The sequence below is a fragment of the Maniola jurtina genome, chromosome 6, assembly GCF_905333055.1.
Source record: "Maniola jurtina chromosome 6, ilManJurt1.1, whole genome shotgun sequence".
NCBI lineage: Eukaryota > Metazoa > Arthropoda > Insecta > Lepidoptera > Nymphalidae > Maniola > Maniola jurtina.
The window spans coordinates 13,253,219-13,279,150 of NC_060034.1; the positions used below are offsets into that span (position 1 = coordinate 13,253,219).

A 25,932-nucleotide genomic window follows, 5' to 3' on the forward strand; every position below is an offset into this window, starting at 1 on the left:
TTTTTTTATAATCGAAAAGTTTTATTCAATTATCATAATTTTATTGTTATCTGCTGTAACGATAATGCTGACTCCCTCTACCATTACCGTCCGCTGTCCATTCCCATTCATCTAAATCTTGTTCACTTTCCCCAGTAATAGAGCGAGATAGGTATTCATTACCTTCTGGACCTTCCTCGTCCTCTCCTTGTTCCTCCTCAATAATTTCCAAATCTTCGTCTTCTCTTTCTTCCATTTCTTCGTCTAAGTCATCCTCTTCTTCTAAAATCTCTTCCAAAGCTTCATTTGAGACTCTCTGTGCTTCATATTCTACATCTACTTCTGGTATTTCTTCAAGAACTTCTCTATGAGCCATGAACGATCTCCTTTGCGGAGCTTCCCTCATAACCTGTTCTTTGTCAGTTTTTATATCATTTTCTATTTTGTTTTGGGTTTGATTTTGCTCGGTTGTTTCTTTTTCTGCTTCATTTTCTTCTACAGTTTCAGTTTTACTTTCAAAAGTTATTTTCGGCACCGATTGTAATGGAATTACTAGTGTAATGGTCAAAAGAATCGAAGATAGTATAATGGTGAAAACTTCATGAAGGTCGATCTGGAAGGAAATCAATTCAAAGGCTTTATTTCTTTTAATTTTACATTTTATTGAATAATAACTAAACATAGTTATATTATATAGTGGTATACGGCTAGTTTCCATCTCGGACTGTATAGAAAATCGATATGAATTTTATCAGGTAGGTAAGTTTGCGGCGGTCAAGGGATAGGCAATTTAGTGATTTGTAACACCTGTTAGGTAATTTTTTCTAGATTTGCGTTTTTCTTATAGATTTTTAACTATTCGTTTGTTGTTGTTGTTGTTCTTATTCGTTCTTACAACCGAGTAAGATAATCGTTACTAAAAAAGATACCACGTCTCTGCTCTACTGGTGTGGGTAACACATTATCGTCAATAGAAAAAATTATCACAATACATATTTTAGGCCAACAATACTCTATATTAAGTAGTCGCCTAGTATAATCGAATATAATAGAATACCCAAATTCAACAATACGCTCTAAAATGGTGAATCAAGTGAACTTACCAAAGTCGTAAGTGAGAATTCCTTAGGCGAACGAATTGTAGCAGTGTTGGTGAGGTATACAACGAACTGTACAAGGTAAAGCGCGTAGGAGATTCGACTGATGAACAGAAGCGGACGGCTACTCAATACTAGAGAGAGGAAACCTGAAATAGGTTAAATTACCAATCATTCAAAGTTTTATAGTGATAAAATATGTATCTACCTAAAAAAAAGGATTGATCGTCTCATATCATTCTAAAATTATGACTTAGTCCACGTGGGCCGCGTGGATTTACCTAGATTTTTAAAAATCCCATCTTTGATTTTCCGGGATAAAAAGTATCCTTTATTATCTATCTCCAAAATTCAAGTTATCTCTGTACCAATAGAGTCGGATAAATGCATGGACCGTGAAAAGCTAGCAGAAGACAGACACCATTTCGCATTTAGTTACTACAATTAGGTAGATGATATCCGCTACTTAGTCCCCGCGGTTTAAGGTTTAAAGCTCTTTTATTTCTTAAAAGACAGATGGCGTTACAAGCAAAAATATAACACCAATCCATTGCTCTTTTAAGGCATGATTGAAGGACAACCCAAAAAACCAACCCACTTTCGCATTAGTAATATAATATTAGTAGGAAGTAGGATATAACTCACAGTTATAAAAATAATGATGTGCCTATTTCGTATCTTGAAGGTTTTTCTTTTCGGAGCAATTTTAAGCACCATTAAAACAGTCTAAATAATTATATCATTCTTCTTTAAGTCTTTTTCTATGTTTTTTATTTTTATTTTATTTTATTTAACTCGTATCTTACTAAAACCAAATTCTGAATCTATACTAATAACTAAGCACCCAGTCGACTTGATTTTTGGCATAGAGATAATTTAAAGGATCGAAAGTAGTATAGGCTACTTTTTATCACGGAAAATCAATAAGTTCCCGCGGGTTTTTGAAAAACCTAAATCCACGCGAATGAAGTCGCGGGCAACAGCTAGTCAATAATAAATTCATTAAGTATTATAACAATGATTATTAAGGTAACATGAAAGTTTGAAAAGGGTAAGTACCTAGGTAAAAGTCTGTTTTGATTCTCTCCGTAAAAAAGTTGTGAGTATCTCTCGATAGCTCAACGGTTGAGGAGCGGACTGAATTCCGAAAGGTCGGCGGTTCAAACCTCACCCGTTGCACTATTGTCGTACCCACTCCTGGCATAAGCTTTACGCTTAATTGGAGGAAAGGGGAGTATTAGTCATGATTAGCATGGCTAATATTCTTTAAAAAAAAGAATTGCAGTTGTCGAAATTATTATTTTTTAAATTAAAAGCTAAAAGGTTTGCTATAGAAGATCTTATCTACTTACCAGATGGATTCTTATGGGCAGCATAGATCATCCAAGCGAAGCCCAAAGCTGTGGCTAATGGGGCGAGAGTGGCATAAATAGCGGCGAATGTGACGTCATATCGGTAGTCGAAGTACCCTGAATCCGCTCCAGCCCACAGGACCAAGCCCCATAAAATGCTGCAGATAAACCAACCGAAGAACAATAGCAGCTGGAATCATACGAAAGAATAAATTGTAAAAGCTTTGTTATGTATTGATTTATGATGTTCTAAAAATTGAAAAATAGTTTTTCGACAATTTGTGGGTTAATACAAGTTAATCTGGGTCCAAACTGTACAAAGACTAAGTATATGACCCAGATGCATTAATAACAATTTTCAAAACGCTTATGTTAGGTAATAAGTAGTAAAGTGGCCTGTTTGTGTTAGAAAGGCAAGACACACTACTAAACTCAGATTAAGTAGTTTGGTTTTAATTTACTACGTTCAAATTTTAATAATCTCATGAAATTTTTGCATCAATGTGCAACTGTTGCATTGCACTTTTTGCTAAAATTACAAAATATTTACAAGCGGTCAAAATATTTTGTAATGTCATCGATTAATTAGATTAGTAAAGTATAATAAATCCGTACCAATATTATAAATGCGAAAGTGTTTGTTGGCATGCCAATTTTCACGCTTGGTCCTTCAATTACGAAGCAACAGACAACGAATCTAAGTACCTTATTTTTTGCAAGGATATTGTTAAAGGCCTGGAGACTTTCTACCCTAGATTAAAAAAAAACTATAAATCCACGTAGACGAAGTCACGGGCATGATCTAGTTGCTTGTAAATTACAACAATTATGATACTTTTTATACAATTGTTTAAAAATTGAAGTAAGCTAATTAATATTTAGTGATTCGTACTCGGAAATAGAAAACGAAACACTTATATTTTTGTACTTAATTATTTTTTCTGAACCGTAACGTTTAACATAGAATAAATTATTGAGATCAATGTGTTGAAATTATATTATACTATGTTTATCGTATGATTTTCTTTCTATTTACTTGTTGCATTACATACAAGCTAATCTTTCTCTCTGCCATCGCTGAGTGTCGTGACCACTTACCATTAATCACAATATCATATTGGCATGGGGGTTACTTGGGATAATAATACGGTGGGGTCTCTTTGTCCGCAATCGAGTCAGCTAAAACACACACACACACACACACACACACATCGTACCTTTGAAATACTAGATGTCTTCCTAAGTGCAAGGCCTAGACTGAGACCAATCAAGTATGGGGAACATCGGTGCAGGATTGAGGTGTAGCTCAAACGACCTGTTCTGTACAGCTGACTGACACTGAAACAACAAAAACCATTGAACAAAGTTTTTTATTAGTATATTTATATAGAAGGGCTATTTTAAACAAATATCGTGTTTTATGAAGCTGTTAAAATTAATATGACACATCAATTTGTAAGCAAAAACGAGTTGCAGCCCGCAAGAAAAAAAATTGTTCAGAATAAGCCTTGTACGTAGTAGGTAGGTACTACATAAAGGTCATTGTGAAAAACATTTAAATAATAAAAAAAAATAAAAAAAATATTATTATCTTAATAATATACTAAAGGGAGAGAACCCAGACCAGTATGGTAGCCGTGTTTTTATCCTGTATTATACAGAGTATATTATATTTTCGTAAGGACGCTTGATGCTTCGGTGTTGTAATGATATATTGAATGTGTTTTAGAAGGATCGTGTGGTGTTGTAATTGTGTAGTAGTGGTGTGTATTGCTTGCTTTTCCTGCATGTTTAGTAATGGGAGGGCTAGCGATGCATGTCACATGTTGCATGTACCATATCTCTTTTGACGGATTAAAGCAAATTAAGCTTGTTGTTCCTTGAATATCATAGACTTCCGCAACGTAACGCCTACTCATATCCATCAAAGATTTTTAATAATATGTAAATTACAAAATGAATTTGTTAAGGTGCGTTACTTATGACGAGGAAGAACAATAAAATTGACATTGAACTTTTACACAAAAGAGCTTTATATAGGTAGTTTGTATTTTAGAAAGTACCGTGTAGGTATTTCCCTGTCATCAAAAGTTCATATAAACAGGATTTCTTCCGCGTTTCTCAATAAAGACTTACAAAAAAAAGGCACAGATTTAAATGTGAAAAAATTTAAAGAAAACCAGTAAAAGTAAACTAGTGACTCGTATACAGTACTTATAGATTTAAATATCATGAATATCACACAAACGGTGAATGAAAACATTGTGGGAAAACCTACATGTCTGAGAGTTCTCCGTAATAATGCTCGAAGGTATGTGAAGTCTGCCAATCCGCACTTGGCCAGCGTGGTGGACTAAACCCTTCTCATTTTGAGAGGAGATCCGTGCTCAGTAGTGAGCTGGCGCTGGGTTGATTAATGATGATGATGATAAGCTGTTTTCGTCTACCTGTAGAATTCCGTGGCGCCACCTGAGCAGCTGAATATCTGTGTACGCTCTTGTGTACTATGTGCAAAGGCATACAGCAATATGCTAACCTGGGAGTTTTTTAAGGGCTCCGTACCACAAAAGGAAAAACGGAACCCTTATATTTTAACTCTGTTGTCTGTCTGTCCGTCTGGCGTGTCTGTCAAGAAAACCTATAGGGTACTTCCTGTTGAGCTAGAATCATGAAATTTGGCAGGTAGATTAAGTCTTATAGCACAAGTAAAGGAATAAATCCGAAAACCGTGAATTTATGGTTACATCACAGAAAAAAAAATCTAATGGTTTCAATTTTCGAAGTAAGATAACTATATCAAGTGGGGTATCATATGAAAAACAGATTTTTATTTATTTTTAAGCATTTTAACAGTTGTTGTATGTTAACAGTTTTTGAATTATCGTGCAAAATGTCGGAAAAAATACCCGAGCTAAATAACTCTAAATAACTCTACATGCTAAACAATTTAAAACAAAGTATGTATTAGAAAATATGTAGTTACCTACGCATTATGCAAATCAACATAATAAATTGTATTAATCATAAAAATGTATAGCCTTGGTATAATTAATTACGCAACAGTTGTAAATCACTTACGATTACTTTATAATAAAATGTACGTAGCTGAGTATGGAAATGTATGTAAGAAAATCTATCAACTTAGAATAACCACCCGGACTGTTGGTCTATCATTTCCCTCTGTTAAGTTAGCCGCTTCCATTTTAGACTGCATCATCACTTAACACCAGGTGAGATCGCAGTCAAGGGCTAACTTGTATCAGACTTCAAAAATACCTTTTTACGAAACTTAAGTGAGGTAACAGCTATAATTATTGCGAAAGTGTGTTTGTTTGTTGGTTTATTGGTTTGTCCTTCTATCACGCCGCAACGGAACGAGCGACGATAGATTTTTATGCACGGATATTGTTAAAATTTTTATCCCGGAAAGTAAAAGAGTTCTCAAAGGGTTTTCAAAAACCTAAATTCACGCGGATGAAACCTAATACCACGCGGACGAAGTCGCGAGAATCAGCTAGTACCTATTGATTTAAAAAATAGAGCAACTGCCGAGTTTCTTGTTGGTTCCTCAAGTTCGCGGTAGCAAGGGCATTCCGACCTTTTGTAAAAGTTTATTTGTATAATAAACAATTCTATTTCTGGAATTATAATTATTAACGGATTCGAAGTGTAACGCAAAACAATGGTAGTTCCCATAGATTTACAAAGTAAATACAAAACATGTTTGATATTAATAACATTTAGGTGGCTGTGGCGGAAATTTTGGTAACTGTTTAGCATTGGAATGATTTATTGAATTTGTAGTTCCGTTTGTATTAAAATTAAAGTCTAACAAATGTAAATTAAAAATTTATAACACCCCCGACAAGTGAAGGTTACAGTAATTAGGAAAAAGCTGATAATTTTCAAACGGCTGAACCGATTTTCTTGGATTATAGCTAAGAACACTCTCGATCAAACCACCTTTCAAACACAAAAAAACTAAATTAAAATCGGTTAGTTAGTTTAGGAGCTACGATGCCACAGACAGATACACAGATACACACGTCAAACTTATAACACCCCTCTTTTTGGGTCGGGGGTTAAAAAGGTCTAAGGTAAATACTAAATAAGTATATGTTGTTGTTTTTCTTATGTAAATTCTATCTGTGAAAACTTGTTATTAGCTTTAATTTTCTTCTGTTCTTTATTTATTTACTTTTTCTAAATAGCTTAAGTTTTCCTCGGAAAATAAAACGAAAATATTGGCTTCACTTTTCACTTTGTTACAGTTGTGGCTTATTCTGTTGTTACACATAATATTCTCTAAACTAAACTAAAATGGCAGGTCTAAATGTATTGCTATCCCTTTCATAATGCTTAATCTAGAAAAGGATAACACTAGATTTGGACCTGTTAATTTAGTTTCGTAATCGTAGTTACCGTAATTGCAATGCAAGACCGTGGCGTGTGGAAGTCCCTACAAGAGATCTATGTCCAACTGTGGACGTTTATAAGTTGATAATGTTGGTGATGATCTAGTCTAAATATCTAGGATTTTCTGTATCTTCTGTAAATATAAAAGGAAAAGCTATAAGACTGACAGACTGATATATGAATACACAGCCCAAACTATTGGATTGATCGGGCTAAAGTTTGGTGTTCAGATAGCTATTATGACATCCGGACGGATTTTGAAAATTCAATCCCTCAAAGGGAAACCGGGGTTTGAAAGTGTCGTCCACGCGGACGAAGTCACGGGCATTTTCTAGTACTAGACCCGCTTTAGTTTATATCAGAGTTATCTTCCACATAGATATAGTAGGTAATCGTTGTAATTAATTCAGTTCGGTTCAAGCATCAATAAGGATTATCTTCCTTATAATTATAAGGAACCCACCACAAAGCCTACTTCATCACTGCATTGCAGCTTCCGGAGGTTTAATTTAATTAATGTACTGATCTGATCAAGGTAAAGAATAGCTTAATCATTTTGGCAAGTATAGTAACTATATAGTAGTAATTATATATGTATATAGTGAGATGTTATTTTCTGTGGTAGTGTCGTTGGTCTGTTTCCTACTTGGCTCTGGTGTTAATTCAACTTGTACTAAAAGAACATGTCGTATTTTTAAAATAAAAATAAATCTTCTTCTAAAATATAACCAAGTTTTAATATAATAAAAGTACTAAACACAACACATACTCGTAGGCTACCTAGCGTCAAAGGTAGGAACATTTGACGCCTGCTAGAGATATCTAAGCCTCGATGTTTTGTTTCAAGTTCCCTAAAGACCTCATTCCTCACGAGATCTTTCTAACGATATTTAAAAAAGCGTCGAAATAGAACAAATGTATTCCCAAGTAGGTACCTATATGTTCAACGCTTTTTAGGGTTCCGTACCTCAAAAGGAAAAACGGAACCCTTATATGATCACTTTGTTGTCTGTCTGTCCGTCCGTCCGTCCGTTGTGTCTGTCAAGAAAACCTATAGGGCTTTACTTGTACATTCTAAACCTGATTTTTATTTATTTTTAAGCAGAAAAGTTTTTGATTTATCGTGCAAAATGTCAGAAAAAATACCCAAGTACGGAACCCCCAGTGCGCGAGTCTGACTCGCTTTTGACCGGTTTTTTACGTGTGATGAGGATGAAGAGAATGAGGTCTACTATCGTGACTGGCGATCCAGCGATGGGTCAATGATAATGATAAATGACATACCTAACTCCCTGGTAAGCCAGAGCCGTGAGCCGGTGGTCCCTAAAGGTGGTGTATCTGGAGTACGCCGCCAGCAGGTGAAGCAGCTGCATCACAGTGCCTGAGAAAGGCACTTCAGATTGGATCGCCCAAACCAATATCCCGCCCAGGATTGTGAGCTGGAAGTCCACCGCCATGTGGTGGGTTTGCGGTGCGCACTGAAAATAAAGTTACACGTGTATATTCCTTGAATCTCAGGTCAACCTGTCATTCACATCGTCAATCTACGGCAATCTATACATATAATAAAATTGTAGAAAAGTGGTGTCTGTAAAATGGAAATATATAAAAAAAAAGTAGCAGGGGTTGTTATTATATCGATGCCGAACCCGAAATTGTAATTAATTTTTTTTTGTCTGTTTGTCTATTTGTCTGTATGTTTGTGCACGCTAATATCAGAAACGGCTTATTCCATTTAGATACGGTTTTCACTAATATATTGTAGTAGGCTTCACTTAACATTTAGTATTTATTTCATTGTCAATCGGTTCATAAATAAAAAAGTTATGTCAAGTTTTAATTACAATTTAAACGTATACCGTTTAAATTGTAATTAAAAATATGCTGCCCGAAAAGTCACTATTCCACACGAACGAAGTCGTGGGCACAGCTAGTGGTAAATAATATGCTCCTTGGTATGCATGAACTTCAACGCTCCAAATCTATGTACTAAAAAAAAATACCTAAGTCCCTGATAGGAAAATCTATTGTATTGTTATTGTCATGAATTAAAATAGCAACAAAATAATTTCATTCATTTAATTAACATTTTAATCTTTAAGTACCTAGTATCTAGGTAGGCTAAGAAATTATGGAAATTAGTCATAGAGCATGCATTGTGTAAAAACCAAAAAAAAAATCGTCACCTGTTATATTTACATCCATTTCTATACACATCTAGAATGAATTTAATTCATCCAAGATACAAATAAACGGAAAAGCTTACTGACTGACTAACTAACTGACTACCTAATCTATTAACGCTCAGCTAAAACTACTAGACGGATCGAGTTGAGGGGTGGCTCTAAAATGAATGAGTTGAGATCACATGGCTATCTGACATGGATAGCTAAGAAAGGATTTTTGAAAATTCAACCACTAAGGGGATAAGGGTAAAACAGGGGTTTGAAATTTGTGTAGTCCACGCGGATGAAGTCACGGGCATAAACTAGTTATGCAATAAAGTTAATAATATATGCAAATGGTACAAAAAATCAGAAATGCAGTAAGTACTCAGAAACTTCATTCATACGAATGAGAATATTTAAATTCTCTCCTAACTTATTCCGCTCGCTTCCTTGGAATCGGCGAACATATTTGCGGCGCGATTTTCCGAGCTTTTCACGGAAATAGTACGTTTGCAAATGGGTACCTACTAACTTACTATTTTTATTTAATTTAATAGGTAAGTACCTATTGTAAGGTACAGTGTAAGGAAACTCAGTAATCCGACGTCTTTGATGTCGTGGTAACTTACGCAAATTAATTCTCCAACAAGTGTAAATTAAAAATTTATAACACCCCCGACAAGTGAAGGTTACAAGTAACTAGAAAAGAACTGATAACTTTCAAATAATTGAACCGATTTTCTTGGATTGTAGCTAAGAACACTCTCGATCAAGCCACTTTCAAACAAAAAAACTAAATTAAAATCGGTTCATTAGTTTAGGAGCTACGATGTCACAGACAGATACAGATATCATCTAGTAGGTACAGCCAGGTAATACGGCCTTACCATATCCTCAAAGCCGAAGTAATTCTGCACGTACAATAAGTTCCACCACCAGCCCTGTTGGCACAGCTCCGCATTCCTCGTCACCAAGGTGCCCCACATCGGTCCCATCGAGATATTGTCCCAGATGTATGCGTAGAACACTACCACAGCTAACATAGCTGGTGTTAATCTAGAAAATAAACGTAAATTATTCAAATGACAACGGCAACATTATACCTGAAAACGATTTGAAACGTCTATGTAAGAAAAAATATTAAAACCACAGGAGTTCCAAGATTTTTCATTAATTGAGGAATCCACCAAAGAGAAAGATTTTTATGTTTTTGTCCAGTTATTATTTTAGTTCAATTTTTAGGTTTAAATACTAAATAAGTACAAAACTTACAATAACTCAAAATTTAAAAACCTCTATAAGAAAACTAGAAAAGAGCTGGTAACTTTCAAACGGCTGAACCGATTTTCTTCGATTATAGCTAAGAATAACTCTCGATCCAGCCACCTTTCAAACAAAAAAAAACGGTTCATTCGTTTAGGAGTTACGATGCCACAGACAGAAACACAGATACACACGTCAAACTTATAACACCCCTCTTTTTGGGTCGAGGGTTAAAAAATGGGGAATTGGAATTTGGAATGTCCAAGACAACACAACACACATTGACGGTATTCACCTATCAACACTTTATTGTAAAGTTTTGGCAATAAGTTTTTGCAATTAAAAATCAAGCAGGCGCTCTTCTTAAATATTTCTTGTATGAAAAAGTTTTACTATATGAATAATTTTATTTATTGAGACATCTTATCTATAAATAATTGGATGCATTAGCCCACTTAGCTCCAGGTTAGCCCACTTCGATCTTAGACTGCATCATCACTTACCACCAGGTGATATTGCAGTCAAGTTCTATCTTGTATCCAATTTAAATATTATATTTAATTATTGGCTAAATTCGTAGTCTATAGATAAAGATAATAAAATCAACAAGGAACAGTCACCTGAAATATCTCGATAGCAATTTGGAAGCCATTGAGTCACTAGTAGATTTGCGGTAGGAGGTGAGAGTGCCGCTGATCAGGAGGAAACAGTCGGTGAACATCCATCCCGCTCTACACCACGACAGCAGTGGAGACGACACTAGCTGAAAACAGAAAAGCTACTAAGATATAAAAAGATAAGCTGGATCATCAACAAATCATCATCATGGAAACATACTTGTTTAAAGCTAATACTCAACACTATAACTAACTACTATTTTTTATAGGTATAAGAGTAGTGAGAAACGCAAAACGATAAGCGTTATCTTACGTTGTCTGTCAGTCAGTTATAATATTACCTAGACTAGGGAGCCTAGGGATTTTAATGAAAGAAGGACTGAAGCGGTACTAGCCAGTAGTTTAGACATCGGCTCCCTTCTGGGGGGGTTCGAGTTCGATCGGGCAGGCATCTCTAACTTTTTTAGAATTATGTGTGTTGTAAGCAATTAAGATATCACTTGCTTTAACGGTGAAGGAAAATACCTGCATACCAGAGAGTTCTCCATAACGATCCCAAAGGTGTGCTCTGCCAATCCGCGCATGACCAGCGTGGTAGACTATGGCTTAAACCCTTCTAATTCTGAGAGGAGACCCGTCAAAAATAGGTAGGCAGATGGGTGATGGATGAAATAAGATCTTTAGCTATGCTAGATTTTTAGCTATGCAACTTATTTTCACAAAATAATTATTGTTTGGTATCATTTTACTTTGTTAAAACTTCGCATTATCAAAATTAATTACGCCAATCTTACCCCTTTTGAAAACGACCCTGATAATTCCTTTATAAAATAAAATTATACCCGTAGTTACAAACTCTATTAAACAGATATAATTGGTCATCAAAACTAGACTTAACCAAATTATACTCATCTATGTAGGCAATTACAGTCTGGTAATCAAATATAATATTTTATTATTACAGTTTCTGAACAAAATATACAGTCTAGCAACTGAGAAATTTCTAATAATAAAAATAACTGTGGCAATCTAAAATTTTTCAGTAAGTATCTGTAGAATTCGTGAAATTAGTGCATACCTAAATACATATTTTGTAATAAATAACGCTTAGCTGAGCGAAGTATGGAAATACATGATCTTCAATTAAATTTTAGGTATTATAAAAATACGACGGTTCAAACCCCGCCCGTTGCACTATTGTCGTACCTACTCCTAGCACAAGCCTGACGCTTAGTTGGAGAGGAAAGGGGAATATTAGTCGTTAACCATGGCTAAAAAAAAAAAAAAAATTGAGGAATTGGCGAACAAAACTGTAATAATTAATTACACTTCTAACCAAAATACTTTTAGTCATTTACGAACGTTTTGATACATTCACACACACAAAATCTGAACTAATTTCCAAGCAAATCGGCTTAAAACTTTACTGAAATTGAGTCCAAAGTTCATCATTTCATACACTGATTAAAAACCTGAAATCATTACTAAGAGTCCAAAGATTGTGATTTTGATTAAAACGGCACAATTTTAAAGACTTTTGAACCGTTTTCATTGGGTTTTACTCTTCCTGTAAAATTTTATTTCGTACTGGCTTATGCCCGCGACTTCGTCCACGTTGGACTACACAAATTTTCAAACGCCTTGGGTTGAATTTTCAAAAATCTTTTTCTAACGGATCCCTACGTCATGATAGTATGTATCTGCATGCCAAATTTTAACCCGATCGGTCCAGTAGTTTGAGCTGTGGTTTGATAGATCAGTCAGTCAGTTAGTTAGTCAGCCAGCTTTTCTTTTATGTATAGACAATTACACCATTTTGATCGCCAGCTCCTCATTTAGACTTTTCTAAGCCAACAGGCTTCAGCTTTTAAAATTACGAGCGCCTATTTAATTTTATTAGCAAATATTTGGTTGATAAAATTATGTCTTTACAATAAAATTTTCTTTCAGCCCCTGAAATTCAAAAGGTCGACAGTTCAACAACCCCAGACGTTGCATTATTGTCTTACCTACTACGAATTCAAGCTTATGTTTAATTAAATTTTAGACACTATAAAAATAAAATAAGTTTTAGTTAAAATAACAAGATAAATAATTAAAAATTTAAATTGCCCATAACAGGAGGTTCGTTACTCATTACTTTTTACCCGACTGTGGCAAAGCCAAAAGGAAGGCATTATTTTGTAAATCCAATTTGTAAAACAAAAGTGACCCATATATTCAAAATTCATTTTATGTTTGTTTTATGTTCGTCCATGTTTGGATCACAGATAATCATGCTTTATATTAATTAAGCTTTCATCGACTTCGTTCAAGTTGTGGCTTGTGACAGATATTCAATGACCTCCTTGGATTAGTTGGAGGTCCCAGGTTCGGTTTCCGGCAGGAGTTTGGAATTTTATAATTCTAAATCTCTGGTCTGGTCTGGTGGGAGGCTTCGGCCATGGCTAGTTACCACCCTACCGGCAAAGCCGTGCCGCCAAGCGATTTAGCGTTTCAGTGCGATGCCGTGTAGAAATCAAAGGAGTATAGGTTTAGTAAAAACTGCCATACCCTTTCCAGGAACTAACCTGGAAGGGGTCTTCCAGGTTAACCCGCTTCCATCTTAGACTGCATCATCATTTACCACCAGGTGACATTGCAGTCAAGAGCTAACTTGTATCAAAACAAATATTTAAAAAAAAAACAGCCGACAGACATACACAGGGTGATATCCTATCCATTTTTTTCGAACCGGGGACCTTAATATGATCTACAGCCGAATAAGCTAATCACTATACCAACGAGGCAGTTATGAATTAAATAGATCTGCAACTATAACAATAAAATATTATAAAGGCGAAAGTTTGTATGTGTGTGTGTGTGTGTGTGTGTGTGTGTGTGTGTGTGTGTGTGTGTGTGTATGTTTGTTACTCCTTCACGCTAAAACTACTGGACGGATTAGGCTGAAAAGAATGGAGATAGATTATACTCTGGATTAGCACATAGGCTTCTTTTTATCCCGGAAAATCAAAGAGTTCCCACGGGATTTATAAAAAACTACATCCACGCGAACGAAGTCGCGGGCATCAGCTAGTAACAATATAATTTTCTAAATCGACGTACAAACTCAAGCACTGAGTGTACAATTTCATAAAGACTGAATTGGAAATATGCCAGTTCTAATAAACAACACGTGCTTGGTCGGCGATCTATGAGCTATCACAATTTATTGCTTTGAAACGCTACTGCACTTAATATCAAAGATAATATTATAAACACATAAATAAATGAAAGCAAATAATATAATAGCACTTGTATTTTTTAAGCTGCACTTGAATTTATTCCTGGACCGAAATTCCTATATTTTGCGAATTTCAAAAATCTAACAATGAATTGTAAAGAAGATGTAAGAAGATTTCATATTTATTGTTTTTATATTATTAGATATCATTTCATTTTGTATTATTTATATCATTTTCAAAAAGCGAACGAACACGTAAATATTAATAATTGTAAAATTATTAAGATACAATTTAGCAATCTGATATAGGTATTACAGGATAACAACTATGATAATCGTAATCCTAATAATTTATAGTAGGTACCTGGCAATATTTCATTTGTTCGTAATTGGTTTAACTATCGAAACGGGTGTTTTAAATGTAGTCGGTTTTAATATTATTAATTAAATAATTTAGCGATAAATTAATGCTGGTGTGGTCAGTGTAAAATAGGTTGGTTTTTCAATATTGAAAATAGGAATGTAAGCTAACCGATATAAACTGGTAACTAATATAAAAATATAAATTAAAAAATTAAATCACCTTTACAGATCAAGGTTACCACAGCACACCTAATAGTCGGGAATCAAGATCGAGACCATAAGACTAGGCAAGTAATAAATATAGGTATTTATCAACTGGATGACAGAGATCCTAATTAGCGATAAGGCCGCCTTTTGTATCTTCCCTCTGTCTGTGTTTTGTATTCTTTAATGTAATCCTTCTTGTGGTTGTGCAAATAAAGTGTATTTATTATTATTATTTTTATCCTTATACAGGCTGAGAAAACAGCTGATACATTCCTCTAATGGTTGAACAGATTTTCATCAAACATTTTTTTTATTCAGACACATAGCATAGCTGCATAACCCACTACGCTAACCAAATGTGTATTGGCAGTCTTCACACATCTTTCACATTATGGCGAACTCTCGGGCATGCAAGTGTCCTCACGATGTTTTCCTTCACCGTTAAAGCATGTAATATTTGATTGCTTAAAAGTTAAAACCCACATACCTAACTCCGAAAAGTTAGATTCATTCTGTTTCACTATGAAAAGTCGTACCTAATTAAAAAAATTAGAGAAAAAGTAAAGAAATAAAAAAACATAATTTGGAATTGGCAGCCGCTATATTAATTTTTTTTCAAAAATTAGTAATATCCAGTATCATTAAAGAGGATATTGTAAGGATTTAGAATACTATAGCCCACACATCGAAATCTGTTCTGGCATTTAGAACTTAGGGTCGAATAAAAAACCCATATGAGTACATGTATCCTGAAAAATATTACACTTCTTTTTTCTGGCAATCATGTCATAAATCAGTGTAAACCTACCTCACTAATCTTCAAGCGGTTGGTGTAAGGCGTCAGTGCGATCGGTAGAAACTTATGGGCGAACAGGAGAGCCACGGTGGCGATGGCTCGAACTCCATGGATGCAAGCTATCTCACCACTAGACGCAGGTGCGACCAGTTTCCCAAGCGTGTTGTATAGGGAGAACGAACTCAGGAAGCCATCTGTAAAAAAAGTTCAATTCAATTCAATTGAATTCGATTATCTTTATTGCGAATTTGGGTTAGTTTACAGGTCTTAATACTATTGTTAGGTTCTGTTCATCATCATATTATCAACCCATCGTCTCCTCTCACAATGTTTGGCCATAATGCACAACGCTGACAAAGAGCGGATTGGCAGACTGCACACGCCTTTGAGAACATTATGGAGAATTCTCAGGCACGCAGGTTTCCTCACGATGTTTTTGAAATTTTAACTATTGTTGTTGTTATAGCGGCAGTAGAAATACACACTGTAAAATTTTTAATTCTCTACGTATTACAGTTCATGAGATACAGCCCGCTAACAGACAGACATGGAGAGCGGGGGCTTAATAATAAGATCCTGTGCATCCTGTGATCCTGGCACCCCTCGGATATCAAACCCTAAACAATAAAGCTGAAAAACTTTAAAATAAAACATCAAAGGGTTTCAAGGCAAAAAACATTCCCAATTTTTTGTTTCATTTAAATGAGAAGAACAAAGGGGAAACGCAATAACAAAGTCTAATTTCATTGACACTTTGACATTGTTAGGGTTTTCGTTAACGAATCTTTTTCGAGTGATTTTCATTTTTTATTCGTCCTTTGCGAGATATTTGATCTGAGTTGCACCCCCATGAAAAGTCTCTAATTTAAGGCTGAGCACACACTAGCAAAAATGTTCTAACTTTTTAAATCATTATCGATTATCCGTAGCAGACCCAAAGTAACCGACACAGCTCAACGGGTTGCGAACCTGAAGTGACAAGGGACAGAACACCTATTTCAAAAAACCGATAGACCTTGAGGTCCCAAGGTACTATGATGACCTCGTACCGGAAAATACAGCGTTGGAAGACCATCCACAAGTTGGACAGACGATTTCAAACGAGTAGCAGGGAGCCCCTGGATTCAGCAAGCACATGACCGTGGCGTGTGGAAGTCCCTAACAGAGACTTGTTGCCACCCAGCATTAAAAGCTCAGTATGCACCCTAGTAATAACTGATAAGTTGGTTATATTTTATACAAGAACAGTATTTATACAAGTAATAGTAGTAGAGTTCAGTCTAACAAAAATAAAAATATCAAGAAAGCTCAAGCGTAAAACTCGATGTGACGTAAAACTGTCGGCGTTCCCAATTTACATAATAAATTATTTCGTTCGTTGATTTAGAAAAGAGCCCCGAGTTCCAAACTGAGGGTTTTTGAGGCCTCAAAATTTATTTATGTAAATACGTATTTCGCGGGACGCCGGCGCTGTAGATAAAACTGGCTCGCATTTTGTATGTACGTAATGTTCTTTATTCACTTTTTTTTAGACGCGAGTTTAAAACTTTAAAACTCTAAGTTCGTTGGGTTATCTGCAGACTACTCCAGGACCGAGGCTTCGACACTCATTAGGAGCTGGCTGCAGCAATGTGCGAGACTGGAATTACTTTTATATTAAATCGAATCTTTAAAAAATGTAACCGCCCAGTTTTTTGCTGGTTCTTCCGAATCGGTGTGGTGGTAGGCCTTTGACTATTTAAAAGTAATACTGAAAGTTTATTTGAATAAAAAGCTTTCTAATTACTTATATACTTTATCTTATAGACTGTCCGAAACTTCTGGCTTCACAGAAGACCAGCGCTGTGCCTGCGTTCCCGACACAGGCGCAGCAAATGCCGAGTGGAGTCCATTTTGGTACCACACACCACGAATCTCATTTTATTTCGAGTTTATATATTACTAGCTGATGCCCGCGACTTCGTTCGCGTGGATGTAGTTTTTTAAAAATCCCGTGGGAACTCTTTGATTTTCCGGGATAAAAAGTAGCCTATGTGCTAATCCAGAGTATAATCTATCTCCATTCTAAATTTCAGCCCAATCCGTCCAGTAGTTTTAGCGTGAAGGAGTAACAAACATACACACACACACACACACACACACACACATACAAACTTTCCCCTTTATAATATTAGTGTGATGTTATCTTATTTTTGTGGCACCAAATAAACAGTTTTTCTTTATTTCTTTTCTTTCTATTATCTATTAAGTATCTGTTGCTGCCCTATTCTAATAAATAAATGGAGCATCCACAATCCACATACATTGTACACCCTGAGGAAGCTACTTTCCAGTCGGAAAGTGCTAGAAGTATTGGCGAGGAAATTTTAAAATTGGTGGCGATCACAATGGATTGAATTGAAGTAAAACAGGGACTTAAGGACCTACTTAGCCCTAGAGAAAACGAACTTCGTTGGATGTAAACGCGAAAATAATATTATAATAAATAATTATTATTGAATAAATCATGGCATTTAAAAGCTTTCTTATATGGAATGAGAGTTCCTCGACCTAAAAATCGAATATCGTATTCGACCTATTGACCTTTTTTCGAAAACATTTAAAATGCCGTTCCATAAAATGTTTTATAATTTTATTGATCACGTTTGCAAATAAGGTGCTTTTAACATGAAATAGAGAACTTGGGCAATTAAGTCGTATTAAGTTTCTTGCTGGTTCTTCTCTGTAGGAAGAATATTCTGACCATTACCTAGTAGGTTCATCTAAGTTTGTAAAAGTACTTTGGAAAGGCTCATTTGCATTAAAATTATTATTCTTACTTTAACAATCTAAAAGGATAAACTAATACAGCTCAAATCACTGAGCTGATTTTCCATAAAGGCCTTTAGCCTATAGCGCAGACCGCCACTAAGACAGAATTTTTAGAAATTCCTCGTGAGCACAGCCGTAGTTGATCAATAGTTAAAGAAAAAAGCTCAAAACCCCGTGAATTTGCAAAAATCTGTCTGCAATACGTTACAGGGAGATTTTCGCAAATCTCCCACGTGGTTTTGCGGCTAACTTTATAGTGGAATAATGACAATAACCAATAACAAATGATCGCCGCCCGCCTCAAAGCCACTAAATCCCGGCTGAAAATGTGACAATCAATATTGCGCACATTGCTGCCTGCGCTGGGTGTACAATAAATAATGTGCGTAATGGTATTGGTTGGAAAATAAGGCTGACTATATTCGAAACGTTTGGTTAAATTCTTGCACGTGAAGCGTTGGTCCTACGTATACCGCTCATGCCGGATTGCCAAGCCAATGGACTATGATCAGAGTGAGGAAGGAATACAGAATGCAACTGTGAGTCATAAATTGACCACTCTGTATTGATAAAAATGTCATTTGCGCTATAAAACTTGCATAAATAAAAATTATAATTTATTTGTCAAAATGTTTGTACAAAAAGACAGAAGTAAACAGTACAGTCAGGATAAAACATTCGTATAAATTAATAGTGTAAATATTTTACTGCACTCGTAAGTATAGATGCCCTTTGATTGTGGTGCGATGTAAAATTTTCTTCCACTTTTCATTGTTTTACTTTGTGTAATATTATAGAAAGCTTAATTTAATTTATTAATATCTCCAAAACTCTGTCTTCGAATTCTTAAATAATGAAACTAACGCTTTGATTTTAAACGCGGGGTCTATAGGCTTCCTTATCCCCTCAGGGTCATAAATCATTGTCACGCCGTATTGATGAACATGTCACAAGTCTTGTGATAGCAACAATTAGTTGACGTGACTCGAAGTCGTGCAAATCGAGCTATAAAGCTCGTGTATGTAATTTTATTATAAATAATGATGTCCATTGTTTATAGTGTGATGATGAAATATTAGTTTATTTCGTATTAATAATTATATAATAGTCTTGTAAATTAGTGATAAATAATTTATTTAAAACTTTAAAAGTTTGTCCACGAAATAGACGTTTTTTCAACGCACTGATTTTAAACGCGTGGTCTGTAGACTCCCTTATCCCCTCAGGGTCATAAATCATTGTTGTGTCGGGGCACGCGGCATTGATAAACATGTCACAGGTCTTGTGATAGCAACAATTAGTTGACGTGACCCGGGGTGCTGCAACTCGAGCTATAAGACTTGTGTATGTAATTTATGCTAATTAAAAGTACTCGTACCATCGTCGTTCGGTGTCAATTTGAATCACAATCGAGTTGAACTCTTGTTACTTCATCTAGGTTAAGGTCGGTCTTATCTGGAGGTCCGTGGAATTTGTGAAATATTTTTTCAATACTTTTTTGTATTTTTTTTTTTTGTTAAACAGATTTTGTATTCGTACGACGACCTCTATGATGTAGGGGTTAATAAGCAGACGTGGACAAGCTGGGGAGAACCCCACTAGATGGATGGACGACATAAGGCGAGACGAAAGGGGCCAGTGGAATCAGGCGGCACAAACCCACGCCGTGTGGACATCCATACAAGAGATTTATGTCCAGCAGTGGACATATCATATCGGTTGATATGATAATGATGATGAGAGGTCAGAGATGGGGGAAGATTGAATGTGAATAAGCAGATGGCTCTTGTTTCGCTTCCCAGCAAAGGCAATTTGGAAGTCACTTATAAACTGCTGATCTAGTCTGGTGGAAGGCTTCGGCCGTGGCTAGTCAGTAGTTACTACCCTACCATCAGAGGTGGTAGTCGGTAGCAAGCGATATAGCATTCCGGTACAATTTCATTAGGGGTATGGATCTTACTATCTTCAAGTTAACCCTTGAAGCGCACTTTGACTTTGATGTTAGGGGGAGACAGCCTTATATGGCTAGCAAAATCGGTCTCGTTTTAATTAAACTTTGTGCAAAGTCATACTAGATACGCACTAATAGATCTCAGCTTAGACTGCATCGTCATATAAAACAGTATTTACCTGAAGATTTCTTTTCAGTTTTTTCTTCGACTTCTTTTTCTTCCTCTTCAGACTTCCCCTCATCTGACGGTTCTCCTTCGGAGTTACTTGTGCTAAGGAAATCCTGCAGTGTAGCGATCAATACTAAGGTGAGAACTGTAGCGTAGAGGGACCTACGAACAAGGAATATTTATTTTTATTCAACAAAAGTGTATGATAGAATATGGAATGCCCTTCCGGCTTCCGTTTCCCTCTCACTAACATCATCATTTGGTGTCATTGTAGTCAAGCGCAAGTCTATATGTATATACCTACTGGTAAAAAAAGGTGGAGTTGATCCTGATGGTAAGTGATCCTACATGCAATCTACTAGTATAAGTTAAATGGACGGTAACCTGGAAGAGGTTTGGTAGTTTACTAAACCCATCGGTATTTACGACAAATCGTATTGGAACCAACTATTTTGATCAGAACCACTAAATCGCCACAGCTATGCCGATAAGTAAGTCATAGCCGAATGCGCTCGTCGCAATGTATGAATGTATATCTTTAGAGGTTTAGTTAAACTGGACCTAAGGTTACATTTTAATCTTTTGCGATTCACTCAATACTTTATGGGGGTGAGGTGGCTTCCATATCCCATTTATGATAATAAACAATTTTGATACCGGGACATTCATACTTAAGTTACAAAACTACAGTTAGTTAAAAACTAAAGTTTAGTAGGTACGTCTAAAACACTTAAACATACATACTAAAGCATGAACGTCCCGGCATCAAAATTGTTTATAATTAGTCTCGTCACATTTTATCAAATTAACGCTATACTGATAGATATAACTCCCCCCCCAGCAGTAAATCTGATTAAGGTACTATTTTCGTTCCTCGATTTACTTACCTGAAATATCATCCCTTGAGAACCCTTTTAATTAAACGCCCTAATAACTGCTTTCAGACAGAGTTCCAGTAAATTTCGTTTTACACAGAACTTTCATTTACAAAGGCAGGATTATATTCAATCATCTCAAACCATCGCCGGCTCTCTACTGGGAACGGGTCACCTCTCAGCAAGTTCAAACTGGCAAACCTCATACGCTTTTGAAAATTTCCTTCACCGCTAAAGCAATTAATATTTAAATGCTTAAAACTAAAAATGCACAGAACTCCAGACTGCCCGAATGGGATGCAGAGTTTTCCGTACAAACCCAGTGGCGTGCAGATCATAAACGTATAAAAGCACTGTTAACCCTAATTGAAATAGCTTTAATACTCATTTTTCTATGACCTAGTTTCAAATATCCTAGTTTGTTGACTAGGGATTTTGTTTGATTTACTTCATATATTTCTTGAGTATACTTGTATTTTTTATCAGTTAAAGATTAGGATTATGACCTCAGCTGACTACTATTAAATAGGTACCTATTACCTAACTAACGAATGCATAACCTGGCTTCAAACCGTGCACGCCACTGCGGTCACCGCTTCAGTAACAGGATTATACTATTAGTTGATGAAAATTTAGTCAACATTGGAAGTCACTTACAATGTCAAAATGGTAGGTAAATCCAGCCACTCTTTCCACCAGTTCGCCCCCTTCCTAGCATAGCAATCATGGTCATCAACCTTAACTCTTATGCTGATACCAGTCTTGTACTGGTAATGCTTGACAGCATCTCTGAGGATGACTTCAACGTCATCAGGGCTGCAGGGCGAGGGGACACAGACCCCCCAGCTTAGCGTGGAGAAGCGTGGCACGAAGTGACCTGGCTAAACAAATTATGATAAGGTTTAGAAGTCAGAGATGTTAAGTTTAAGTATAGAAAAAATTGGAGACGTGCGATTTGGACGCATCGAAGAGTTGAGGGAAGAACTGTTGGAATCGCGTACAAGAAATATCATTTTTTTTTATGGCGGTCAGTTTGAATTTATTCTTTGTTGTAATAGCGGCAATATAAATACACATTCCGTGAAAATTTCAGCTCTCTACCTACCTATTAAAATTCACGAAATACAGCCCGCTAACAGACAGGCAGACGGACGGACGAACGGACGGACGGACCAACGGACAGACGGATGAATGGATGGATGGACGGACGGACGTACAGACGGATGAATGCACAGAAGGACGACCTGACGGACCCATCGATGGACAGACGGACGGACAGACGGATTGACGCCGGATGGATGGACGCATGGACGGACGGACGGATGGACGGACAAACGGACAGACGGACGGACGGATTATTAATGTAATGTATGATAAACGTCGTCGTATGAAAATCCAGGAATGTATAAGAAACTCTGTAGGTATATTATTATATGCTATATGACGGCCATTAACAACTCCCGCTGCTCTTCGCAAATTAATTACGACAATAAAGACAGAGGATTCATTAAAAAAGCCTTAATATTATGTAAAGTTGTCTGCATTAAATATATCACTGAGCTTTACGAATAAATTCAATTACAGTAAGACTTTTTTATATGTAAGTACTATATAGTTGAGACAACGAATTCGTCCGCATGGGTTTCGGTTTTAAAAAATTCCGTAGGAACTCTTCTATTTTCTGAAATAAAAGCTCATATCCTATGTCCTTCTCTAGAATTCAAGGTTTTTTCTATCTAAATCTATAAGGACCGTGATAAAGATAACAGACAGACAGACAGACATTTATATAGTAAGTATACTAGATGATTGACTTCGTCCGCGTGGATTTGGATTTTTTTAAATCACGTGGAAACTCTGATTTTCCGGAATAAAAAGTAGCTTATGCCCTTCCCCGGGAAGAAACCTACATATTTGTCCACCAAATTAAATCGGTTAAAGTACGGATGAGCCGTGTAATGCTAGTAGACAGACAGACAAACTTTCGTAAGTACTTATAATATTAGCATGGCTTAATAACCTTACCAACTCGAAATTATACTCACATCATCAATTCTGCTTTTGAACAAATTTCTGGACTGCGCTAGATGAACAGGCGTCTCCAGAGCAGGATGCTCTGCCTTCAAGTCGATCATGGCTAGGCAGTACTTGCCCTGGATTCGGACGATACTGCCAGTGTCCAGCTGTACTCTAGCCCGGATCCCCAAGCACTGGTCAAAGTCACCCAGCTGTATGCCGTTGCCTTGAAGCAACCCCGAGGGAATCTTTGCCGTTGCGTCGAGCACTGTAGGTAATGAAAAATTCCACATTTGTCCAACTGTCGCAACCCTCTGGGAGCAATTCAACGCAAACGTTTACAAACACAAATGGAGTTTTCAATGTAGATATCTAGTCTACGTATTGTACAAGTGTTTCTGTAAATATGACTTGAAGATAATAGTAATAATTTCATTGTGTCCTCAAGTAGATCATGCATTCATTCATAAAAACCAAATTATACAAAATATATAGATTCATTTTTTTTTGATCATCATTATCATCATCAAACCTTAGGGTCAACACTGAGCATGGGTCTCCTCTCAGAATGAGATGGGTTTGGCCATACTATCAGGCTGACCCAGTGCGGATTGGCAGACTTCTGAACATACCTTGGAGAACTCTCGAAGGCATGCAAGTTTCCGCACTTCAAACGCAAATTATTCAAAATCTTGTAAATTCATTATTATTAACTAAGCTTTCATGCATACATAATTCTGTTGAAAATTCTGATATATAAATATGTTAAACAAATTCGCGTGTTTTGGTAGATCTACAGCTCATGTCGTGTTAAAATGTCATGGTACCTTTCATATTACCGAGTTACTCGTATCATTTATTACCCAGGTAAGCTAACTACTAACTAGGTATAGATAACTTTAGCTTAAAATTATTATTCAACAACTCGCTTTAATTAATTTTAACTGTATAATAATGACGTATATCCTTATGAAAAGCTACGTTAAGAATCTTATTTTTAACCCCCGACCCAAAAAGAGGACTGTTATAAGTTTGACGTGTGTATCTGTGTATCTGTCTGAGGCATCGTAGCTCCTAAACTAATGAACCGATTTTAATTTAGTTTTGTTGTTGTTTGAAAGGTGGCTTAATCGAGTGTTCTTAGTTATAATCCAAGAAAATCGTTTCAGCCGTTCGAAAGGTATCAGCTCTATTCTAGTTACTGTAACCTTCACTTGACGGGGGTGTTATAAATTTTTAATTTACACTTGTAAGTCTTAAAGTAAACAAACTTTGTGATTATTAAAATGTTAAAACAATGTACTCACTATTTAGAGCCCATAATTTTGTTCCACGCAACTGTCTCAAAAGTATTTGCCCGTGACGCCGGCATTCTGGATTATGTACGCGTGAAAAGTTTGGCGCAAATGTTGGGAAAAATGAGTAAAAATCCTCAAATCTACTATGTAATAAATTCCGCCTGTGCAAGGCATCAGATAAATGGTGTAAGCGGCTGTCTTCACTCTCAGTTTTTTTAGTTTCTCTTTTACTATCAACTTTTTCTTCAGAAGTGGTATCTACACTCTTTTTCGATTCAGGAATATTTTTGATCTTTAAAACAACGTCTTCGTCAATTTTTTCTTTACTTTTCGGTACCGGTTCTTTACTGTCAGTGATTTTTTGCTTAGATTTTCCATCATCTTTCTCTGTAATTTTACTCTTAATAATTTTTTCTTTGGAATCGGATACTATCGAATCCTTTGTTGAGGTATCTTTTGGTTTACTTATAATCTTAATCTTTGGTAAATCAGACTCTTTTATGCTTTGTTTCAAATCCTTTTCTTTGTCACTTTTCTTTTCAATTGCTGCTTTTGGTGTGGCTTTCAAAGGCTGTTCAACTTCAACTTTGGATTTCAAGGATTCTTTAATAACGGTTTTAATATTGGTTACATCTATTTTTTGCTTCGTTTGGGCTGAAGTTTTATCTTTCTCATCATCTTTAGTATCATCTTTCTTATCTTTGAGTTTTAGTGATGGTTTCACAGAAGTGGTCAATTTTTGTTCATCTATTTTCTTTTTAGAATCAACCACAACTGGTTTCTTATGATCAGGTAACTTTGGGAGATCATAGTCGTCATCGTTTTCGACTTCACTATCGTCGTCGTCGTCATCATCGTCGTTAAAATCTAAAATCAACGACACTTTTTTAGTTCTAGGTTTCGTATCTAATTTACTTTTAGTTTCAACCTTTTCTAAACGTTCAAAACTAGCTTTTACTGTATCACTAACTTCATCATCATCATTATCAATTTCTAAATCGTCCTGCTCATCCTTTTTTGTCAACTTTGCCGTAAAAGCATGCCGTTTATCACTAAAAACCTTCTTAATATCATCGAAGGAACGTTTCGCACTTTCTTTTTTAAAACTATGTATAACCGGGTCAAGGTTACGGTCACTCACACCACAGTCCTCACATTTGTGTCTTCGTTCGGGTTTCACTTCATGAGAGCGTCCAGGTAAACTTACGCGGAATGCGCTTATCACTGTAACTAATATAGGAACGAAGATTAAAATTAGAGCTAGCGTCCATCTGTGGCACACCATGGCCGCCGCGTGAGACGCTCACGGCGCCATCGTTCGTGCGACTGAA

General features: G+C 36.1%; 1 protein-coding gene across 1 annotated transcript; it reads right to left on the reverse strand.

The window, feature by feature from the left end:
* LOC123866532 (nose resistant to fluoxetine protein 6-like) lies at positions 1-25,932 on the reverse strand. The gene is made up of 12 exons (XM_045908174.1): positions 24,611-25,932; positions 23,333-23,571; positions 21,945-22,168; positions 20,423-20,574; positions 15,494-15,675; positions 10,896-11,038; positions 9,900-10,068; positions 8,129-8,322; positions 3,646-3,766; positions 2,429-2,618; positions 1,083-1,225; positions 1-592 (listed from the first exon to the last, which is right to left on the reverse strand). Exons 1-12 carry the CDS (start codon positions 25,884-25,886, stop codon positions 47-49), a joined length of 3,579 nt encoding a protein of 1,192 aa, XP_045764130.1. The 5' UTR covers positions 25,887-25,932; the 3' UTR covers positions 1-46.

Bases quoted from the DNA above. Each gene is read 5' to 3' on its own strand.
- LOC123866532 (XM_045908174.1), bottom strand. From the start codon at position 25,886: ATGGTGTGCCACAGATGGACGCTAGCTCTAATTTTAATCTTCGTTCCT. The intron at 20,575-21,944 runs GTAAGTGACTTC...CCTTGTTCGTAG, and splicing joins TTACCTACCATTTTGACATT to GTCCCTCTACGCTACAGTTC. The intron at 10,069-10,895 runs GTGACTGTTCCT...TTTATTTTCTAG, and splicing joins TTGCTATCGAGATATTTCAG to ATTAACACCAGCTATGTTAG.